The following is a 20,125-nucleotide window of genomic DNA, read 5'->3' as shown; positions in this document are numbered from 1 at the left end:
TATGACGGGGCATATGCATGCGACATAACGCATGCTGACCGTAGACCACTTTTATTTCATTATGTGATACACATAATATATTTCGGGTTTACATTATTCTATACCTTCCTTTTTTTTTTTCTGCTCTCTTCTGCTTACTTGTGCTGCCTTTTGCCTTGTTTTGTTCTTTTTCTCTGTAGTCAACTTCTTTTAACATGACCATAGGAACAGGGTGCTACAGGTCCAATGCATATAAAATGTAGATTTAAATGAATAATATCAAGGGGTAGTATTCTCCTTTATGTGCAGTTCATTATTAAAAGCTGAGCAAGTGCATTCTACGGGTATAGTGCAGCACAAATATAGCATGCGCATACGCATTCCAGTATAAGGAGCGATTGTCTCTCTGAGCACACGCAGGCCGCGCAAACCGCATTGTAGCCGAGTAACGCGACCGCGTGTAAGAAGGGGTTCTGCGAAGTAGCCGAGTGCATGAACGAGGAGATTGTCTCTCCGAGCACACGCGTCGACCGCCGTAGCCGCGTGTAAGAAGGTACACATTGTCTCTCCGAGCAAACGAGGCAGCGTAAAGCACTGTCGTCGAGTGTACGAAAGGAGGAGAGATTGCCTCTCCGAGCAAACGCGGCCGGGTAAAGCACATTGTCGACGAGGTAGCCGACTGTCACAACCAGCAGATTGTCTCTCCGAGCAAACTCGTCGAGTAACGCGGCCGCGTACACCGCATTGTAGCCGAGTGTAAGAACGGAGGAGAGATGGTCTCTCCGAGCACACGCGTCGAGCAACGCGGCCGGGTAAACGCGCATTGTGGCCACGTGCAACACCGATTCGACGTAGTGGCCGAGTGTAAGAAAGGAGGGAGAGATTGTCTGTCCGAGCAACCGCGTCGACCGCCGTAGCCGCGTGTAAGCACGATTCAACGAAGTAGCCGAGTGTAAGACGCATTCGACGAAGTGGCCGAGTAAGGGGTTCGAGGGAAGGATTTCCATTGAGGGATTCAGTGAGGGAGCAACGAGCAGCGGGGGGGACGGAGGAAGGAACACACATATTATGTGGGCAGGCGAACCAGGGCGACAACGACGGCAACGACGGCAACGACGGGAGCACAAGTTGATGTTGTTGTCGCTACTGCGGTTTTAGTGTACAAGGGGTTTAGTGTACGCAGAGAGATGGTGTGTGAAGGCGTTTAGTGGAGAAGGGGTGTTGTTTTTAAGGGGTGTATTCATGACGGTGTGTAGTATATTCCTATTTTTTCCTGTCTTTTTTTTTTCGTTCTTTTTTTTTTTTTCCTTTTTTTACTTTATGTTTATCTGTCTGTTAGTACTATGTCCAATTCATGGTGGAATACTAGAATCAGCGGCTACGTGTCCAACGGCATATTAACAACCTACTGTGTGCATATGTTCTCAGTCCGCATACGGTGAAGACTGAATATATGCAATATTAACATATGTACGCACGTATTGGGTTAGTATGACGTCATGGTAATATCAGCAGAAGTGGAATTATATATGAGCATAGCAATAATATCATGGCTGAAAAATTGGTAGAAGTCTTGGTGGAGTATGTACAACAGAGACAAATAGCATCTGATAAGGGAGAAGGCCCAGGAAGGAAGAGTGAATTCAGTGTAAGTGATTATACAGAGCGACTAGGATAATTCAGTGTATAGTGGTCATTGTATACAAAGAGAAGTCTAAAATTTATTTTGGGAGCACGATGAGTATTCATGCATTATAAAGTCATGTTGCTCATTCACCACAGTGAACCATATATGTCAGGAGAATAGCATTGATTCTGTGTTAGGAACAGTCAGGAAAGGCACAGGTACACAGTGTGTATATTTGTGGACATGTGTTGTTATATTTACAGGATATGCTCTGGGACGACATAGAAAAACTATTCACGGAGCTGACTGCTACATTGAGAGTCAAGACTACTATAGAAAATGCGGTGTGCCAGGCACTCTATGGGAAAGCCAAGGAGTCTGTAGTACAGAGGCTGATATGCCGGTACATCGTGAAAATATTTGTATACATGGATGGCACGGCAGAAGTAGTCACGGGTGGGACAGAACTAAATGCCGAGCAGAAGAGCTGGAGGGACTATTTCAAATGTGTGGTAGGGAATGTGACATTAATAAAGTTATTTGAGAAGAACTGTGCAGCAAAGGACATTATAAATAAGGTGTCCAGGCACATGAGTACAATAAGTAAAGCACTTGCGGGGCACACTAATAGCCAACAATGTCAGGGCCTTGATTATGATAGCCTGAGCATTGGCACGAAGTTTGTGGCCGGAACGATGGGTGAATGGATAAATAGGTGGAGACTAACATCCGTTGGAGGGTTAGGTGGGTCCCGAGCACAGACCTCCTGTGCTGCACCAACAAGTATAACGAAGGCGAGAGCGAAGACAGATAGTGAAGACGCGCATGTAGTGAAACTGTTCCAGGACGGCACTGCAAGAGAGGTAGCGGGATTAATACACAAAGAGGCGAAAATAACGGAATCCCAGAGAAGAAGAATAATGCAGGCAGCGAAGGATAAAGGAACAGCGACCAGTGTACTGGACGAGGTAATGCGTCAAATAGAAACCAAGCACCACGGCGACGGAGGGAACATTCAGGTGCCAGGTAAGGACGGGGAAACAAGCACAGAGCAGTGCGACGGGAACGGATAAAGTAGGAAGGGATGAAAACACAAGACGAGGAGAACGCAACACCATATCAAAAGACCTTCCTGGATTCTAGGTCCCTGAGCACAACATAACCTACGCATTCCCTACAACTTTTTGCCATTGTTTACAGATCCTAGCGCCTCCATACACGCAACCGGCACACAACCACAGGGACCGAAAGGTAAGGACCGATGGGAGAAAGCACCAATACGACCCGCTACGTAACGTATTGCTCAATATGGATGCCGCCACAAAACCACGCACGCGCGGCGAGAACAGCAAACGACTTCGCTGACGTGTGCAGTCACGACGGGAGCGGCGTCACTGTGGTGCGGCCACGAGTGTAGACGAGGTGTGCGCGGCGGAACCGCATGGAGCGGTGTCGAAGGCCGGAGACGGACGACATGACGGCCACAAATATAAGTGTACTGCTATCATCCGTCCACACAGTTCAACTGACCGTGCGCTTGCTGCCGCGTCACCGTGTCCACCGAGTGCACCGCGACCCATGCATCGACCCACTGCATCGAGCCGGACCGTACCCGGCCGCTACCTGACCCCACCGTCTCGCGCCCCTTCTTTCTGTCTACCACTTGTGTCCCTTTTTTTTTTTTATCATCGTTCTACCATGTTTCTTGGGTTCCCCATCTTAGGTAAACCAAGTGCAGGACGCGAACTCGGGGATCCCGCAGGAGGCAGGTCATTGCCGCCATCGCAACCACAAGCACCGGCATCTGCAGTATTACCAGCAAGACCACAGGCACCTCCTCCACCGTCACCACCTCAGGACCCGACTACTCAGGGCGGCAAGGAAACGCACAGTACAGATAGGTGCTCAAAGCCAGCACAGTCTGCCACAGTCGTAAATGCAGGCGAAGGTCTCGCCGGTGCTAAATCCATTACCACTATCACTTTTGGCACGAGTTCCGGAACTCATGATGACTGTGACCAGAAGTCCAAAGACACAGAAGCAGGTATTGTCCTGAGTGCATATCCACAACAAAAACACAGAGAACACAAAACACACATACAACTTTTCCGGAGAGAGGGAGAGAGAACACGGAGAGCGAGAGAAACCAAACGTCGAATGAGAATGAGCGCGACGCAGAGCGGCAGAGTGATGGGTCGGGCGCGGGGGAGCGTAAGCCGCCGCGGGTTGGCCGCTGGATGTAGCGGCCGGTAGAGCGACGTATAGATGTCGACACACACACTGTCTGTGTTGTGTGTGTTGTGTGGGAGACAGAGAGAGTCTTTTCCCGGGGTGGCACCCTGCCCCCGGGACCGCGTCCGTCTGCTTCCCCGGTCCCACGTTCCTGCCCGTCTCATGCCCCGATGCCTGCCGTCCCCGTGGCACCAATGGTGCCGACCGCGTAGTCAACCATCCAGCGCCGGTGATGTCGTGAAACGAGGGACAACCGCAGTCAACCGACCGTGGTCCGCTGACCGCAGGACTAACCATCGGCAACCATGCATCCCAGAACAACTTCCGTTTCCTTCTATGTTCTGTTCGCTCCTTCAATTTACAGGTCTCAGTGCCCCTACGAATACAGAGTCCACCGAGCAGACGGTACCGCAGGCAGCAGCAGGACCGCCGTCATCGGGTCCTACATCCACGTCCACGCAGACACCTTCTACAGAGGCAACACGGGCAGCGACTCCCGCCGGCCCGCCCGGTCCCACAGCTACCGCTGGCGAAGCCGACAGCAGCGGTCAGGATGCCGTCGTCGATGGCGGCAATGATGACCCCCCTCCTCTCAATCCACCCAAACCCAAACCGCACCCGAACCCAGAACAATCGGGGAGCAGCAGCCCCAGCGGGCCGACCAGTACTGGGCGTGCACCAGACGGTCAAAGTACACGCAGTTATGAACGTGGTGGAGGAGGTGCTGTGGCTCCAGGTAGTCCACCTGGCAGCCAGGATATTGCCAGTCCGGGCGGCGGTGACCCAAGTGCATCCTTACCCCCAGGCGGCGCACAGGATCCCAACCACGGAGAAATCCCAGCAGTTGTCACACAGAGCGGTTCAGGGCACGTTCCAGGGGGAGGTGTGTCCAATACTCCCGGTGGCCCCACTCAAAAACCTAATGACGCACCCCCACTTGTTCCCCTTCTCCGTTCGAAACCCTTCGACCCCAAGGATCTCATCCCCTATACCCCCGCGCTCCTTCCCGCGGTGGTTGGTACTGCGATCATTGCCTTTTTCCTATGGAAGGTAAGTATATACGGCAATCCCGGAATGTCGCATGTGCAGGATGTTTATACCGCAGAAACTCCCTACGGGCTGCAATATATGATCTTTCTAACCAATATGCCCCTACACCCGTGTTCATTCCTTTTATCCTACCGTCCTCACCCTCCTCTTTACCCCCTTTTTTTGCTTAGTACTTTGCGTACCTCGCCAAACGACGACGAACATATCGCACCGTTCGTGACGTTCCGTCACCGCCACTCGACGAAGACATTCTAGAGCATCTACAACGCGGCGACCTGCCGCCACCCGATTACGACTACACGATGGTTAGGGATAGGCAACCTGCGTCAACATCCGCCCGACGACGACGCTCGCCACGCGTGCATACGCGCACGATTATCGAGCTACATCTAGAAGTGCTCCACGAATGTGAAGCAACAGAATGGGAAAACGCCAAAGACGACTATTTGCAGATTGTCGTGGAGCAGTTTGCACAGGAGTTTGCGCAGGATTTGATGCGGGACCAGGAAACGAATAACAATATCGTGGGTGTGTCTACCGCAGACCATGGTTTACTAGGAAACCATGTTCCATCCACCCTGGATCCACCCATTGACTCCGACGGCCACGATCCATGTCCACCTAACGAAGATGACCCCGATCCATGGAGTTGTATGGAAACCATACAGTTCGCACGGGAGCGTGCTCCACCTAACGCAGATGACCCCGATCCATGGAGTTGTATGGAACCTGTACAGTTAGCAACGGACACTTCTCCACCTGACGAAGAGGACCCCGATCCATGGCGTTGTATGGAAACCATACATCCCGAAAAACAACAGCGGAATGTCCATTCCCACCCTGGGGACGCGCCGTCGGACTGCACCCAATGCATCCCTTGGATTGACCGCAACAAGCACCTATTGCAGGACTGCACGACACAGCAGTGGTTTTTGCAACTAAAGTTGGAATGGACACAATACCTGCGTCAACATGCGCCAAACGACGACAACGTGCATCGTGAACTCAGTGAACAAAGAAGTATTGGATGTGTGGAAATGAAAAAAGATGCCTGGAAACAGTGGGTCGTGAAGCAACATAACGACATGGCAAAGTATATCGAAAAAGATTGGTTTAGGCATTTGTTGAATACTGTACAGGAGGAGACAGTGCCGGCAAAAGGCGACGTACCTGCCGTCGACACAGACTTAAACATGCAAATAGTAACAGCAGCCGCAGACATACTAAGCGTGAGAGATATACCACGCACGCAACCACTGCATCCGCAACCTTACATGACAAAACCGTTAACTGCCCAATTGTGGATGCTCCTTCTCGCGTTCGTAATCGAACAATGCGAGCTTGAAAGCCGTTTGCAGGAGAAGGAGTTATATGTAGATGACCTATTGGCCAAGATCTGACATTCGGATGACGGCGCTCATGCATGGGGCATAACGCATGCTAACGGTAGACCACTTTTACTTCATTATGTGATATACATAGTATATTTAGGGTTTACATTATTCCATACCTTCTTTTTTTTTTTTCTGCTCTGTTCTGCGTACTTGTGCTTACTTTTGCTTTGTTTTGTTCTGTTTCTGTGTAGTCAACTTCTATTAATATAACTATGGGGACAGGGTGCTACAGGTCAAATGCATATAAAATGTAGATTTAAATGAATAATATGAAGCGGTAGAATTCTCCTTTATGGGAAATTATTTATTAAAAGATGAGCAAGTGCATGCTACGAGTATAGTGCAGAACAAATATAGCATGCGCATACGCATTCGAGTGTCAGGACACTGTCTCTCCGAGCAAACGCGGCCGCATACACGCATTCTCGTCGAGTGTCAGAAGCAGGGCATTGTCTCTCCGAGCAAACGCGTCGACCACCGCGGCCGAATGTAAGAAATATTCGACCAAGTAGCCCCGTGACGCGGTTCGATTACGGCGTTCGAGTAAACGATTCGACGAAGTAGCCTAGTGTAAGAAGGTACACATTGTCTCTCCGAGCAAACGTGGCCGATTCGACGAAGTAGACGAGTGTAAGAAGGTACACATTGTCTCTCCGAGCAAACGCGTCGCACAACGCGGCCGGGTAAAGCACATTGCCGCCGAGTGTAAGCAACGGCGGAGAGATTGTCTGTCCGAGCAAACGTGGCCGAGTAAGGGGTATTCGACGAAGTGGCCGGGTAAGGTTTGTTCGCGTAAAGCATCCAGCGACAGGGGGATCACAGAGAGGGAGCATAGCGTGCGGGGGCGGAGAGCGAAGGAACACACATATTTTGTGGGAACGCGAACAACGCGCGACGCACGGCAGCAACGACGGCGGCAACGACGGCACGAAGAATTGATGTTGTTGTTGTTCGGTTTTAGGTGTACGCACAGCGAGACACAGCGTGAAGAGGGTATTTGTTGTTAAGGGGGTATTCTTGGTACAGAGGTTTTTTGTGTTAAGTGGCGTTTTTGTTAATGATTTTAATGCACAAGGAGCATAATATTCTGGGTACGTAGGAGTATAAGTTTCTATTAGAGGAATATGATTACGAAGTGTAATGTTCAATTAAAGTGAACTTTGAATAATTATCAAGCAGAGTGCTATCCTATATAAGAAGGACCACAAGGGAGGAAGCCATGTGGAACTATTTAATATTACTATGGAACAATTATATTCAGCAGGGAAGAGAAAAAATAGGAGTGCAGGAAGATCAAAGATTTAGGGTACGTTCATATGTGTAAAGGAGTGAGTAGTAGGAGGAATTATTATACATAGAATGAGTTGTATAATAAAATTATAGCCTACTCGATGAGCATATATGCGTCCATTCTGTAAGGAGGTATCGGTCGTTCCGGAGAGACATATGTGTATAGGAGGAAGCAGTGTAGTTACATACAGGATTTTACAATGGAGAACTGTGAACGAACGAATGTGGTTTATACAAAAGCGTGCAATGTATCTTATACTTACAGGAACTTTTCTGGCAAAATGTGCAGACAGTATGGACAGAATTTAAGGAATTCATGGAGCAGGCCGACTATGATATACTCAGTGAATTGTGCCAGGCAGGGCGCGATGCCATGACTGGGCGCGGGTGGACTGCTGAGGACATGGGTATATGCGAGATGGCGCTTATAGCGTTACGCTTTAAACATGGCATGCGTGCAACGGGGGCCCCTATGAACCGGGAATACAAGACAAACGACGAAAAGCAGATAGACCTCTATATGAGGTGCATCCTGACAAATATATTTATGAAAAAAATAATGGGCATGCAGTGTTTATCGGGACCTGGTGGCCAGTTTGCTTTCAATCTTGTTCATGGCGAAATACAGAGCGTTCTCAAACAACAGGTAGGTAATGTGGAGTGTGAGTGGAAGGATGCAGGGATAGGGGGAGATGGCACTGGAAGAGGTGAAAAGGATAGAGATTTGTGGGAAGTAATGAAAAGATGGCATGAAAACAATAGACTGACAGCAGGAGATGGGGATTGGGGAGTGTTGGGGGACGGGTGTAGGGTGCAAACGGGATCCAAAGCGAAAGTACGGGATGGCGACACAAGGCAGGCGTTGAAGGACACAGTCCAGGAAGAAATAAAGAATGTGGAGCAGGATTTAGGGAAGACGGTGCCGGAAATAATAACAGCCGTGAAAACATGTACTGCAGGGGATAAGGATTGTGTAAAGAACTTATTAAAGGCAAAGAAAGCGGCAGCAGACGCGAAGAGCAACAATAAGGGGACGCAGTCCCCTTCGAATGTGCACACAGGAAAAGAACACGGACAGTCAAATGGGCCAGGAGCATCAGATACATCAGGAGCAAACAGTGGACCGCGTCCAGGCGCCCAACCCGCCCCTGCCAAACCAGCACCACCACCTGTCGACAACGCAGCCGGCAACAAACCGAAGTCACCCGCCAAACCAGTAGCGGCGAAACCGGCACCGTCAGGCGCAGGGGGCACGCAGGCGATCGGTACCGCAGCTGCCACAGCAACGGAATGTCAGGGAGACAAATTATTGGAGTGGAGGCCTCCGGAAAAATATGTGGTGCTTCCATATAGTGTAAGTTACAGTAGGATATGCTGGGAAATGCACACAACGCTGAGTACGGGGACTGGACGGCGACGTGAATTCATTCATAAGCCTACATGCATACATGTAAGGGTGTACATATGTTCAAGAGGAAGGAGAGTTCGTGACATGGACACATCAGTACTCACCTCCGTGTTCTTGTACAACATGTAGGATGCTGACTGGGACCGGGTGAAGAAGGTATTGCAGGAGTTTATGGAGTACTTGGAGCAACATGATCATGACTTTGACGGACTCGGTGCCAATTGCGATAATAAAGGTTGGAATGATTTCGGTGATGGTAACCTATATAAGGAACAAAGAGTAGCGGACATGATGAGGTGTCGACTCATGTCCGGTGCGTTGTGGTTTGCTAATGGTGATAACGTACAGCAGACAAATGCGCAAGGAGGAAGTACATCCATGGATGAAACGGAGGAAAAGCTAAGGTGTGAGGTCGTCCAAGTCTTCGGTCATCTGCTCAAAAATATGTACTGCAAAGGAAGGCAAACATGGTATAGAGGTATAGAGTATGCTTGGGAAACATTCCAGAACATGGGGGATGAGAAATTAGGAAAGGGACTGCCACCTGGGCCTGTTACGGACAAGAGGTGCACAATGTGTGGATATGTAGGTCATAAAAGGAATGTGGAAGCAGTAGATTTGAAAATTGCATACTGGCTAATGAAGGAAGGAGGCATATTGGGAGAAATAACGCAAATGGAGAAGAAAATGCCCTGTGAGAAGTATTGGCAAGAGTATATTGAGGCAGGGGCGTCACCACGCGACCCTATGGACAAACTTTTGAACGAAACAGGGAAGGCAAAAATGCAGGATATAAAGAAGGACATAGTAAAGAAAGCAACGAAGGTGTTTGATAAGGCGAAGGAAGCAGTAGAAAAGAAAATAACACAACTGGCAGGTACGAATACGACTCGTAAGAATACGTATATACGACCCGTAGGAATACGAACATACGGCCGATACCGACTATGGCCCTCTAGGGACCGTATGGATGCCGCCATCACCACAACAACAACGCACATGCGGCCACAACAGCACAGCCGCCATGAGGCAGCCGCCCCACTTTGGTTGTGCGATGAGCGGCGACCACGACGGCAACTGTAGCGGTGACAAGGCACAGGACGAGGCACGGGACGACGGATGCAGCGGCAGCGAGATGACGGCGACAAAAGCAGTGTAATGTTGCCATACCACCTCGCCGTACGCTTGCTGCCGCCTCACCCAGTTCAACGAGTGCGCCCCCCTTTCTTCCTGTCTTTGTCCTCTTCTAACAACGTGCTCTCTCGCTAACACCGTCCCGCCCCTACCCTGCCGCTACCTGATCGAACCCTCGCGCCCCGTCGTTCTGTACCACTTGTGTCCCTTTTTTTTTTATCATCTACACTTCTTTCCTTTGTTATTGCAGCGAAGGAGGCGGCACCGAAGACAGAGGGGTCCCGCGCAGACCAGACAACGACGAAGGAGGACACAGCTTCGTTACCGTCACCCGGGGCAGCAGAAGTAGCAAGAATAGATGACTCAGCAGCTGAGGACGCGGTACCAGCAGCGGCACCACCGGCTGCACCCGCATCAGCCGCACCGGCCGCAGCAGGATCAGGAGCAGTCGGCCAAGGACCAGGACCGGGACAACAACCCCCACCTCCTACACCACCACCACGGGCACCAGACCACGGGACGACAGGAACCGCATCCGGTATAGACAGTACCAGTACTGGAACGGGTGCAGGTACGGGAAGTACTGGCAATGCAGGAACAGGGTCAACGGCAGCACCATCGGGAACACCTCAGACAGAAGGTAAGAAATCAGGGACAGCATGTGTCACTAATATAAATGAAGAGAGCACACATAGTATGTACGCTGGCAAGCACACAGTACGTCTGAGCATTTCCTTCACTAACACGGATCCGACGTCTGGTTGCTCAGGAAGTGGTACCCCAGGTAGTGAGTCCGATGAGAACAAAGAAAGAGAGAACAAAAAAACAACAACGAAACAAAAATTTTCCGGAGACAGAGGGCGAGACAACACGGAGAGAGAGAAACCAAACGTCGAATGAGAAACAGCGGCCACGCGATCCGTCGGCCGCGGGCGAGTAGACGTCGACGTAGAGAGACGTCGACAGACAGACACACACACGGTGTCTGTGTGTTGTGTGTGTTGTGTGTGTTGTGTTGTGTGTGGCAGAGAGAGACTGTCTTTTCCCGGGGTGGCACCGTAATCATCGTGCGCACCGTGGTGCAGACCATCGGTTGCCGACCATGTGGTCAACGGTAGTCAATCAACAACCACCGCTGAAAACGTCAGTTTCATCATGCTCTTCTTCTTCTTTCTGCCATATTTTCTATGTGCAGCTAATCCTAAAGCTACAATCGAGGAACCCGCAGTACAAGTTACCACGGAAGGAACAACAGATACGATCACTCCGTCAGCCTCAGACTCGCGTTCAGAGCCAGGAACGACAAATTTGCAAGATGGTGAAACTACTGCTGCTACTGGGCACACACGTGCAACCAATCAACCTAACTTAGGTGATACAACAATGTTCGGAGATTTCAAAACAACATCAGGCACCTTGTGCCTACTTGACAGCACTGATACAGAATATAGTAAAGGCGGGTGCACCTCCTCCTCTAATTCGGGTACTGCGCAGGCGAGGAACCCATCAAGAGAGGCCTCTTCTAGTGAGAACAAGGTTACCACAGATGGTACTGGTAAGACTACAGCTCCCACGGAAGATTTTACCGGTCTCCTTCTGAATAGCCCTGGTATCTTCACACAGGGTAATCCTGGTGGTGGATATGCGTCCAGTAAACCACCATATATAGATCACAAGGGAAACACTGAAGAGACCTCAACAGTCAGCCCCATCCCAGATGTTCCTGACCTAACCGACACCGTCCTTACCGCCACTACTCCCATCCTGTTTTTTCTCATTTTCGTCACCGTTGCCCTTCTTGGTTATTCCCTTTGGAAGGTAAGTATATACGACAATGCGGGCATGCCGCATTTGCAGGATGTTTACATCTCAGAACATCCCAACCGGCTCCAATATATGATCGCTCGAACCAATATGCCCCTACACCCTCGTTCATTCCTTTTATCCTAGCGTCCTCACTCTCCTCTATACCCCCTTTTTCTGCTTAGTACTTTGCGTACCTCGCCAAACGACGACGAACATATCGAACTATACGTGACGTGCCGTCACCGCCACTCGACGAAGACATATTGCAACATCTACAACGCGGCGAACTACCGCCACCCGATTACGGGTACACGATGGTTACGCCACCTGCGTCAACATCCGGTAGAGCACGCCCACCACGCGTGCATAAGCGCACCATCATCGAGCTACATCTAGAAGTGCTCAACGAGTGTGAAGAAACCGCATGGGAAAACGTCAAAGACGACTATTGGCAGATACTCGTGCAGGAGTTTGCACATGACTTGGAGCAGCACGACGACACGAATAACAACATCTTGGGTGTTTCTACCTCGCACGACGCTTTAGCAACCGGCCATTCGACCACGCTCGATGCACCCACTGAGTCCGACGGCATAGATCCATGTCCACCGACTGAACACTACCCCGATCCATGGAGTTGTATACAATACATACAGTTGGATGCAGAACAGAATGCTCATTCCAACCCCGAACACGGTGACGCGACGTCGTACTGCACCCACTGGATTAACTGGATTGACCGCAACAAACATATTCTGCGGGCGTGCACGACGCAGCCGTGGTTTCACACCCTCAAATTGGAATGGAAACAATATTATCAACAACATTCGGCTACCGCCAACAACGGGCAGCGTGCACGCGGTGCGCCCGGTAATATCCCGTCCGCAGACATGACGAAACTGCGGTTGTGGAGAGAATGGGTCGCACAGCAACATCGGCAAATGAGTATGTATGGCCCGGAGGAGTGGTTTAAGCATTTGTTGAATAATGTAGAGGACCAGACAGTGTCGGACAAAGGCGAAGTATCAGTAGTCCAAAAAGACTTAGAAGTGGAAAATGCAATGGCCGCAGAAGATATGCTACACGTGAGAGATGTACCACGGTCGCAATCACTGCATCCGCAATCTTACATGAAACAACTAATAGCCCAATTGTGGATGCTGCTCCTCGCGTCCGTAATCGAAGAATGTGAAATCGAGAGAAGTATGCAAGAGAAGGAGTTATATTTGGATGCCCTATTGCAGCAATTGTGACATTAAGATGACGGGGCATATGAATGGGCAATAACGCATGCTAACCGTACACCACTTTTACTTCATTATGTGATATACATAATATATTTCTGGTTTACATTATTCTATACCTTCTTCTTTTTTTTTTGGCTGCTCTCTTCTGCTTACTTGTGCTTACTTTTGCTTTGTTTTGCTTTGTTTTGTTCTTTTTCTGTGTAGTCCACTTCATTTAACATGACCCTCGGCACAGGTGGGTACAGGTCACATGCATATAAAATGTAGATTTACATGAATAATATGAACGGGGTAGAATTCTCCTTTATGGGACATTCATTATTAAAAGATGCGCAAGTGCATTCTACGGGTATAGTGCAGAACAAATATAGCATGCGACTAAGCATGCGCGTCTATTGAGATTGTCTCTCCGAGCAAACGTGCCCGGGTAAACCGCATTGTAGCCGCGTGTAAGAAGGAGGAGGATGGTGTCTGCGAGCAAACGCGTCGACCAACGCGGCCGCGTGTAAGAACGATTCGACGAAGTAGCCGCGTGAAGCGGTTCGAGTGAGGGATCCAGAGAGCGGGGTATCACAGAGAGGGAGCAGAGACAGCGGGGAACGGGGAGGACGCAACACACATATTATGTGGGAGGGCGAACCAGGGCGACAACGACGGCAGGACGGCGGCAACGACGGCAACGACGGAAGAAGAAATTGATGTTGTTGTTATTACTGCGGTTTTGCGGTGTACGCACAGAGAGACAGTGTGTGACAGGCGTTTCGTGGAGACCGGTGTACAAAGGGCGGGGGCGTGCTTTTCATGACGTGTGTTGTGTGTGTGCACGGTAGTGTAGTGTAACTGTTTTTTTTTTTCCTATTTTTTCCTGTCGTTTTTTTTTTTTTTTCATTATTTTTTTATTCTTCTTGTTGTTTTTTTTACATTTTTTTGTTGTTGCCCTTTTTTGTTTCCTGTTGTTCTGTCTTTTTCTTTTTATATATGCATTTTTCTCTTATTACCTATATAGAAGTCCTGCATGCTTTAATATTAGTGGAAGAATCGGATTGCCCACAAGGCACACATGAAGGTTTTGTTTCATATAGATTTGTAATGTTAAATCTTAAGGAAGGAAGTTCCTAATGAACAACAGAGCACAAGTGTAACAGGCACCACAACGCACTTGTATAGCAGTTTCTGTGGCATATATGGAATGTTGAGAAATTAATCAACGGTGCAATGTTATAAAATAGTGCAAAGGAAACCGCAACAACATGAGTGCAAAAGAGTTCACAAATTTGTTGGTGGAATATATAGTAAAAAGGGCAATACAGGGAGACCGTGGCCATGGGCAAGATTTTAGCGTAAGTGGCCGTGACCATTACGAGCCCGGGAGGAACACGTAGACTCATTTGTGTGGCACAGGGTGAACACTACACACACGTATAGAATTATACGGGCACATATGGATAATGTGGGCTAGTCTTGTTGCATACATTTAGAGCGCAGTATGTGCGGAATACTGTATACAATGTATACTTCTGTATAGGCAGGGCAAAAATAGGGAAGTGGTAAAGTATACATGCATGCTTCAATTATTTCCATTGTAGGAGAAAATATGGACGGACATAAAGAGAATGTTCTGGGAGTTACGCACATATGTGCATGTAAAAAAGTACGACACAATGATACAGACAATGTGTGATCACAAATCATACAATGCAGATTATCTTAAAGATATACGTAATAAAGTCTTATGCATGGAGGTCGGCAAAATATTTTATTATATGGAGGGATTGAATAAAAAAGGAACCGCACAGAGTAGTACGGATCCAGGAGAACGCAAGCTGTGGAACTACTTAAGGTGCATCATAGGCACCTGGACCCTCATGAGCTTACATGGAAAGCAGTGTAAAATCAAGGAAATAACGACACATGTTTCCAGCATAATGAATATGATGGAGGCCTCCCTTGAACTTGGGCATAATAGGGAGAAGTGTGCTTGGGTTACATTTGAGCAACTAAAAATTGGAACACGCCTTATGGGGGCAGCAATGGACGAATGGATAACCGAATGGAAAGGCAGCAGGGCTAGGATCACGCACGGAATTAGCGGAGAAACATGTCATAAGGTCCGAGAGACGACGATAGGAGGACACGATAGGGAGGAACATGGAACAAGGACAAATATTGAAATAACCAAGAGTGAAGATTTGGACACAGTGGCGGGGTGGATCAAGAAGAAGGAGTACCTACCGAAAGATAGGGTAAACCAAATAATTGAAGATGTCGGGGCGAGTAATGACCCGCAGAACGGTGGAAACAAAATAAAGGACGAAATAGAGACATGGGAGCAGGAACGGGCACGTTCGGGACGCCACAGCAGTACACAATCCGATAACACGGAACAACCACAGGCTTCTAAACCTGCCGCCACTGCCGCCGCAACATCACACGGATCGATAGGTAAGACCGATGGGATAAAGCACCAATACGGCACGCTCTCTACGGCCCGATGCGACTGCGCATACGGATGCCGCCACCACAACAACACGCACGCGGCGGCCACGACGGCCGTGGTAGCGGTTGCGGAGCGCACGCACATGAGTGGCCACGGCAGCGGTCGCGGACGGCAACAAATAAAAGTTGTACTGCTACCATCCATCCCGACCCAGTCGACCGAGTTCACCGAGTACGCAGTTCACCTCACCGTACGCGTGCTGCCGCCTCACCCAGTCCATCGCAGTCCTACCTCGACCCACTGCATCGATCCATGCATCGATCCATGCAATCGACGAATGCAGCCGGACCGTACCCTGGCGCTACGTGACCACACCGTCCCGGCCCCCTTCTTTCTGTACCACGTGTGTCGCTTTGTTATCGTCTGTTCATCCATCTTTCTTGCGTCCTTTCTTGTTCATTTGCAGCGGAGAAAAGCAACAAGAAAGGGGACCATAGTCACGACAACAAGGAAGACAAGAAGAATGCAAAAACTGATGAAGAAAGCAAAATACAACAGACTCCACCACAAACAAAAGGTGCTGTAGCAGGAGCAACAGAACTTGGAAGGGCCGATAGTCCAGCACCTGATGTACCGCAAGTAGTTCCCCCATCACAAGTAGAAGCACCTGCATCTCCAGTATTACCAGCAAGACCACCACCACCACCTCCTCCACCAAGGAGACCATCCACGCCACGACCAGGTCCAGAAGGAGCAGGACAGCCAGCAGGGACACATGGGACGTCGACAGACACGAAGGCTAAGGATTCGGATGCAAAGTCCCCAGGTAAGGCCACATGTCCCGGCAGCAACGGCACATCTACAGGTGTCTCCATTAGTTGTGAGACTACCTCGGATGAGGCATTAGGCATGACACCACAAGGCAAAACACTCCTGGCGGAGGCAGACAAGACCAAGGAAGGTACAGCCTTCAGGGAGTGTACCACACGCCGCTCGTGTCCTGCGTGCATGTCGACCACCAAATCAAAAAGAGCACACAACACACAGACATCCACAATGTCCGCAGACAGCGGGAGAGACACCACGGAGAGAGAGTGAGAGACAGCACGGAGAGAGGGGCAGAGAGAAACCAAACGTCGAATGAGAATGAGCGGGACGTAGAGCGTCAGAGCGATAGGTCGGCCGCAGGATGTAGACGTCGACGTAGATGCAGACCGACACACACACACACATTGCGTGTGTTGTGTGTTGTGTGTGTTGTGTGTGGCAAAAAGAGAGTCTTTTCCCGGGGTGCCACCTGCCAACCACCGTCCTCGTACCCTCCCGTCTATCTCCTACCACCGTCTCCCCAACGCTTGCCGCCGTCCCCGTGGCACCACGTGGCCGACCATCCAGCGATGCACCTCAACAATCGTGTAGTCAATCCTGTGGCCAACCATCGACCACGACCTGCACTTTCTTGCATACTCTTCTCTGTTGCCCTTATGCGCAATTACAGATAACACTGATGACAAGCACGAGAGTTCAGACCAGCAGGACAGCACATCCCCACCCTCAGAACAGACGCCACGGACACCACCACCAGAACCAGAACCAGAACCAGTCCCAACAACATCCTCGAATGGAGCAGAAGCGGCGTCCCCTGGTCCACGTGGTCCACCAGGTAATGATGGTGACGCCGGTGGTCAGGCCATCGCCGATGGCGGCAACGATGACCCCCCTCCTCTCAATCCACCCAAACCAAAACCGAACCCGAACCCAGATCAATCGGGGTCCAGCGGCGGCACCGGCGGAGGCGCCGACCAGTCCTCAGGAGGTACTGGAGGTGGTGTTTCTGGTGGGCAAGGAAAACGCGGAGGTGGGGGTGGTCACAAGGATGGTGGAGCAGGTGCTGGTGTTGGTGGTGGTACGCGTGGTAGTAGTGGTGGTGGACGGGCTGCTCCTACCCCTACCACCCCATCCGTTCCGCCCGGCCTCACATGGGCAGATGTCACGCCGTACACCCCCGCGCTTATTCCCGCGATGGTTGGTATTGGGGTCATTGCGTTCTTCCTATGGAAGGTAAGTATATACCACAATGATGGCATCCCGCATGTGCCGGATGTTTATACCTCAGCACATCCCAACCGGCTCCAATATATGATCGTTCTAATCAATATACTGCTACACCCGTGTTCATTTCGTTTATGCTACCGTCCTCACCCTCCTCTTTACCCCCCTTTTTCTGCTTAGTACTTTGCGCACCTCGGCCACAAACGACGACGCACATATCGAACCGTTCGTGACGTGCCGTCACCGCCACTCGACGAAGAAATATTGCAGCATTTACAACGCGGCCACCTGCCACCACCCGTTTACGGGTACACCATGGTTAGGGATAGGCAGCCCTGCAGATTGCCCGCCGCACGCCGACGACGACGTCCTCCACGCGTGCGCACGCGCACGATTATCGAGCTCCATTTAGAAGTGCTCAACGAATGTGACGCGGCCGAATGGGAAAACGTCAAAGACGATTATTTGCAAATACTCGTTGAACAGTTTATGGGGGGCAACAACACGTGTACAAGTAGCTCGGATGTCTGTACCCCAGACGACGGTTTAGCAACCCAGGACTCAACAACAAACGCCGCTTCACCAACGCGGGATCCACCCACGTATTCCGACGGAACGGACACTTGTCCACCTAACGAAGAGGACCGATGGAATTGTATCAAAAACATACAGTTACCAACGGACCCTTGTCCACCGACCGACGACGACCCATGGAGTTGTATGGAAAACATACAGTTACAAAGGGCCCGTTCTCCACCGAATGCAGACGACCCCGATGCATGGAGGTGTATGGAAACTATACAGTTAGAAACGGACCATTGTCCACCGCATGCACACGACCCCGATCCATGGAGTTGTATGGAAACTATACACTTCGCCACGGACACTTCTCCACCTAACGAACAGGACCCCGATCCATGGAGTTGTATGGAAAACATACAGTTAGCAACGGACCCTTCTGCTTCTAACGACGAGGACTACGATCCATGGAGTTGTATGGAAACCATACAGTTAGAACACGAACACACTCCTTCTCCCCTCGCATACTCTTCCGACCCCGGGAATGACATGCCGGCATTAGACCGCACTAAGTGGATCCCTTGGATTGACCGCAACAAGCACCTATTGCAGGCGTGCACGACGCAGCCGTGGTTTTTGCAATTAAAAGCGGATTGGAAACAATATCAGCGTGAGCACATGGCGGCAAACGGAGGCCCACGGGCACAGTGAACTAGGTGAGCACGCCAACATCCCATCCGCAGTGATGAAGAAACTGCATGCATGGAAACAATGGGTCGAACAGCAACATCGGAAAATGAGTACATACAAGGAAGAGGCGTGGTTCAAACATTTGTTGCATAATGTACAGGAGGCGACAGTGTCGGAAAAAGGCGAAGTATCAGTAGTCGAAAAAGACTTAGAAGTGGACAAAGTAATGGCCGCAGAAGACTTGCTACAAGTGAGCGATGTACCACGGTCACAACCACTGCCTCAGCAACCTTACATGAAAAAATCGTTAACCGCTCAAACATGGATACTGATCCTGGCATTAGTCATAGAACAGTGCGAAGTCGAACGCAGTTTGCAGGATAGGGAGTTATATGTGGATGACCTATTGCAAAAGCTCTGACATTCGGATGCAGTGCGGGGTATGCAGCAATGTAGATGGGGACACATGATAACAGCAGATACCTGTTCCCCCTTATTCGACATACACATTATACTTCTAGTTTGCACTATTACATACCTTCCTTTTTTTTTCTGCTCTCTTCTGCTTCCTTCTGTTTCTTTCTGTTTACTTTTGCCTTGTTTTGTTCTTGTTATCTAGTGAACTTCTTTTAGCATGACCATGGGCACACGGTGGTACAGGTCACATGCATATAACATGTACATTTAAATGAATAATATGAAGGGGTCGTATTCTCCTTTATGTGAAGTTAATTATTACAACATGCGCACGTGCATTCAAAGGGTATAGTGCAGCACAAATATAGCATGCGCATACGCATTCGAGTATAAGGAGACATTTTCTCTCGGCGCAAACCCGGCCGCGTAAACCGCATTGTAGCCGCGTGTGAGAAGGACGAGAGCTTGTCTCTCCGAGCAAACGCGTCGATCCACGCGGCCAAGTGCAACACGGATTCGACGAAGGATTGTCCCAGTGTAAGAAGCAGGAGATTGTCTCTCCGAGCAAACGCGTCGACCCCCGCGGCCCACTGTAGCACGGTTTCGACGACGGATTGTCCGAGTGTAAGAAAGGAGGGAGACATTGTCTCTCCGAGCAAACGCGTCGACCAACGCGGCCGGGTAAAGGACATTGTCCGAGTGAAGCGGTTCGACGAAGTGGCCGAGTGTAAGAACGGAGGGAGACATTGTCTCTCCGAGCACAAGTGGCCCAGTGTAACCACGATTCGACGAAGTGGCCGAGTGTAAGAACGAGGACAGATTGTCTCTCCGAGCACACGCGTC

The 20,125-nt window shown here is 50.0% G+C and overlaps 3 protein-coding genes across 3 annotated transcripts; all 3 read left to right on the top strand.

Annotated features, from left to right (window-relative positions):
- Nucleotides 1-1,528: 1,528 nt before the first annotated feature.
- AK88_05465 (uncharacterized protein) lies at nt 1,529-6,288 on the top strand (the record flags this gene model as incomplete). The annotated part of the gene is made up of 6 exons (XM_012483067.1): nt 1,529-1,627; nt 1,870-2,632; nt 2,807-2,857; nt 3,330-3,650; nt 4,203-4,888; nt 5,059-6,288. 6 exons carry the CDS (start codon nt 1,529-1,531, stop codon nt 6,286-6,288), a joined length of 3,150 nt encoding a protein of 1,049 aa, XP_012338490.1.
- Nucleotides 6,289-7,501: 1,213 nt separating this feature from the next.
- Nucleotides 7,502-13,173, top strand: AK88_05464 (uncharacterized protein; the record flags this gene model as incomplete). The annotated part of the gene is made up of 6 exons (XM_012483066.1): nt 7,502-7,588; nt 7,838-8,926; nt 9,110-9,857; nt 10,365-10,905; nt 11,200-11,932; nt 12,103-13,173. The coding sequence occupies 6 exons, from the start codon at nt 7,502-7,504 to the stop codon at nt 13,171-13,173; spliced, it is 4,269 nt and encodes a 1,422-aa protein (XP_012338489.1).
- Nucleotides 13,174-14,417: 1,244 nt separating this feature from the next.
- AK88_05463 (uncharacterized protein) lies at nt 14,418-19,286 on the top strand (the record flags this gene model as incomplete). Its single annotated transcript, XM_012483065.1, has 6 exons — nt 14,418-14,507; nt 14,754-15,609; nt 16,071-16,565; nt 17,103-17,665; nt 17,837-18,845; nt 18,919-19,286. 6 exons carry the CDS (start codon nt 14,418-14,420, stop codon nt 19,284-19,286), a joined length of 3,381 nt encoding a protein of 1,126 aa, XP_012338488.1.
- Between the last annotated feature and the right edge of the window lie 839 nt (nt 19,287-20,125).

This window comes from Plasmodium fragile (assembly GCF_000956335.1).
Source record: "Plasmodium fragile strain nilgiri unplaced genomic scaffold supercont1.137, whole genome shotgun sequence".
NCBI classification, from domain to species: Eukaryota; Apicomplexa; class Aconoidasida; order Haemosporida; family Plasmodiidae; genus Plasmodium; species Plasmodium fragile.
Note: the sequence above shows the minus strand (reverse complement) of the source record. Positions and strands in the feature narration are given on the sequence as shown.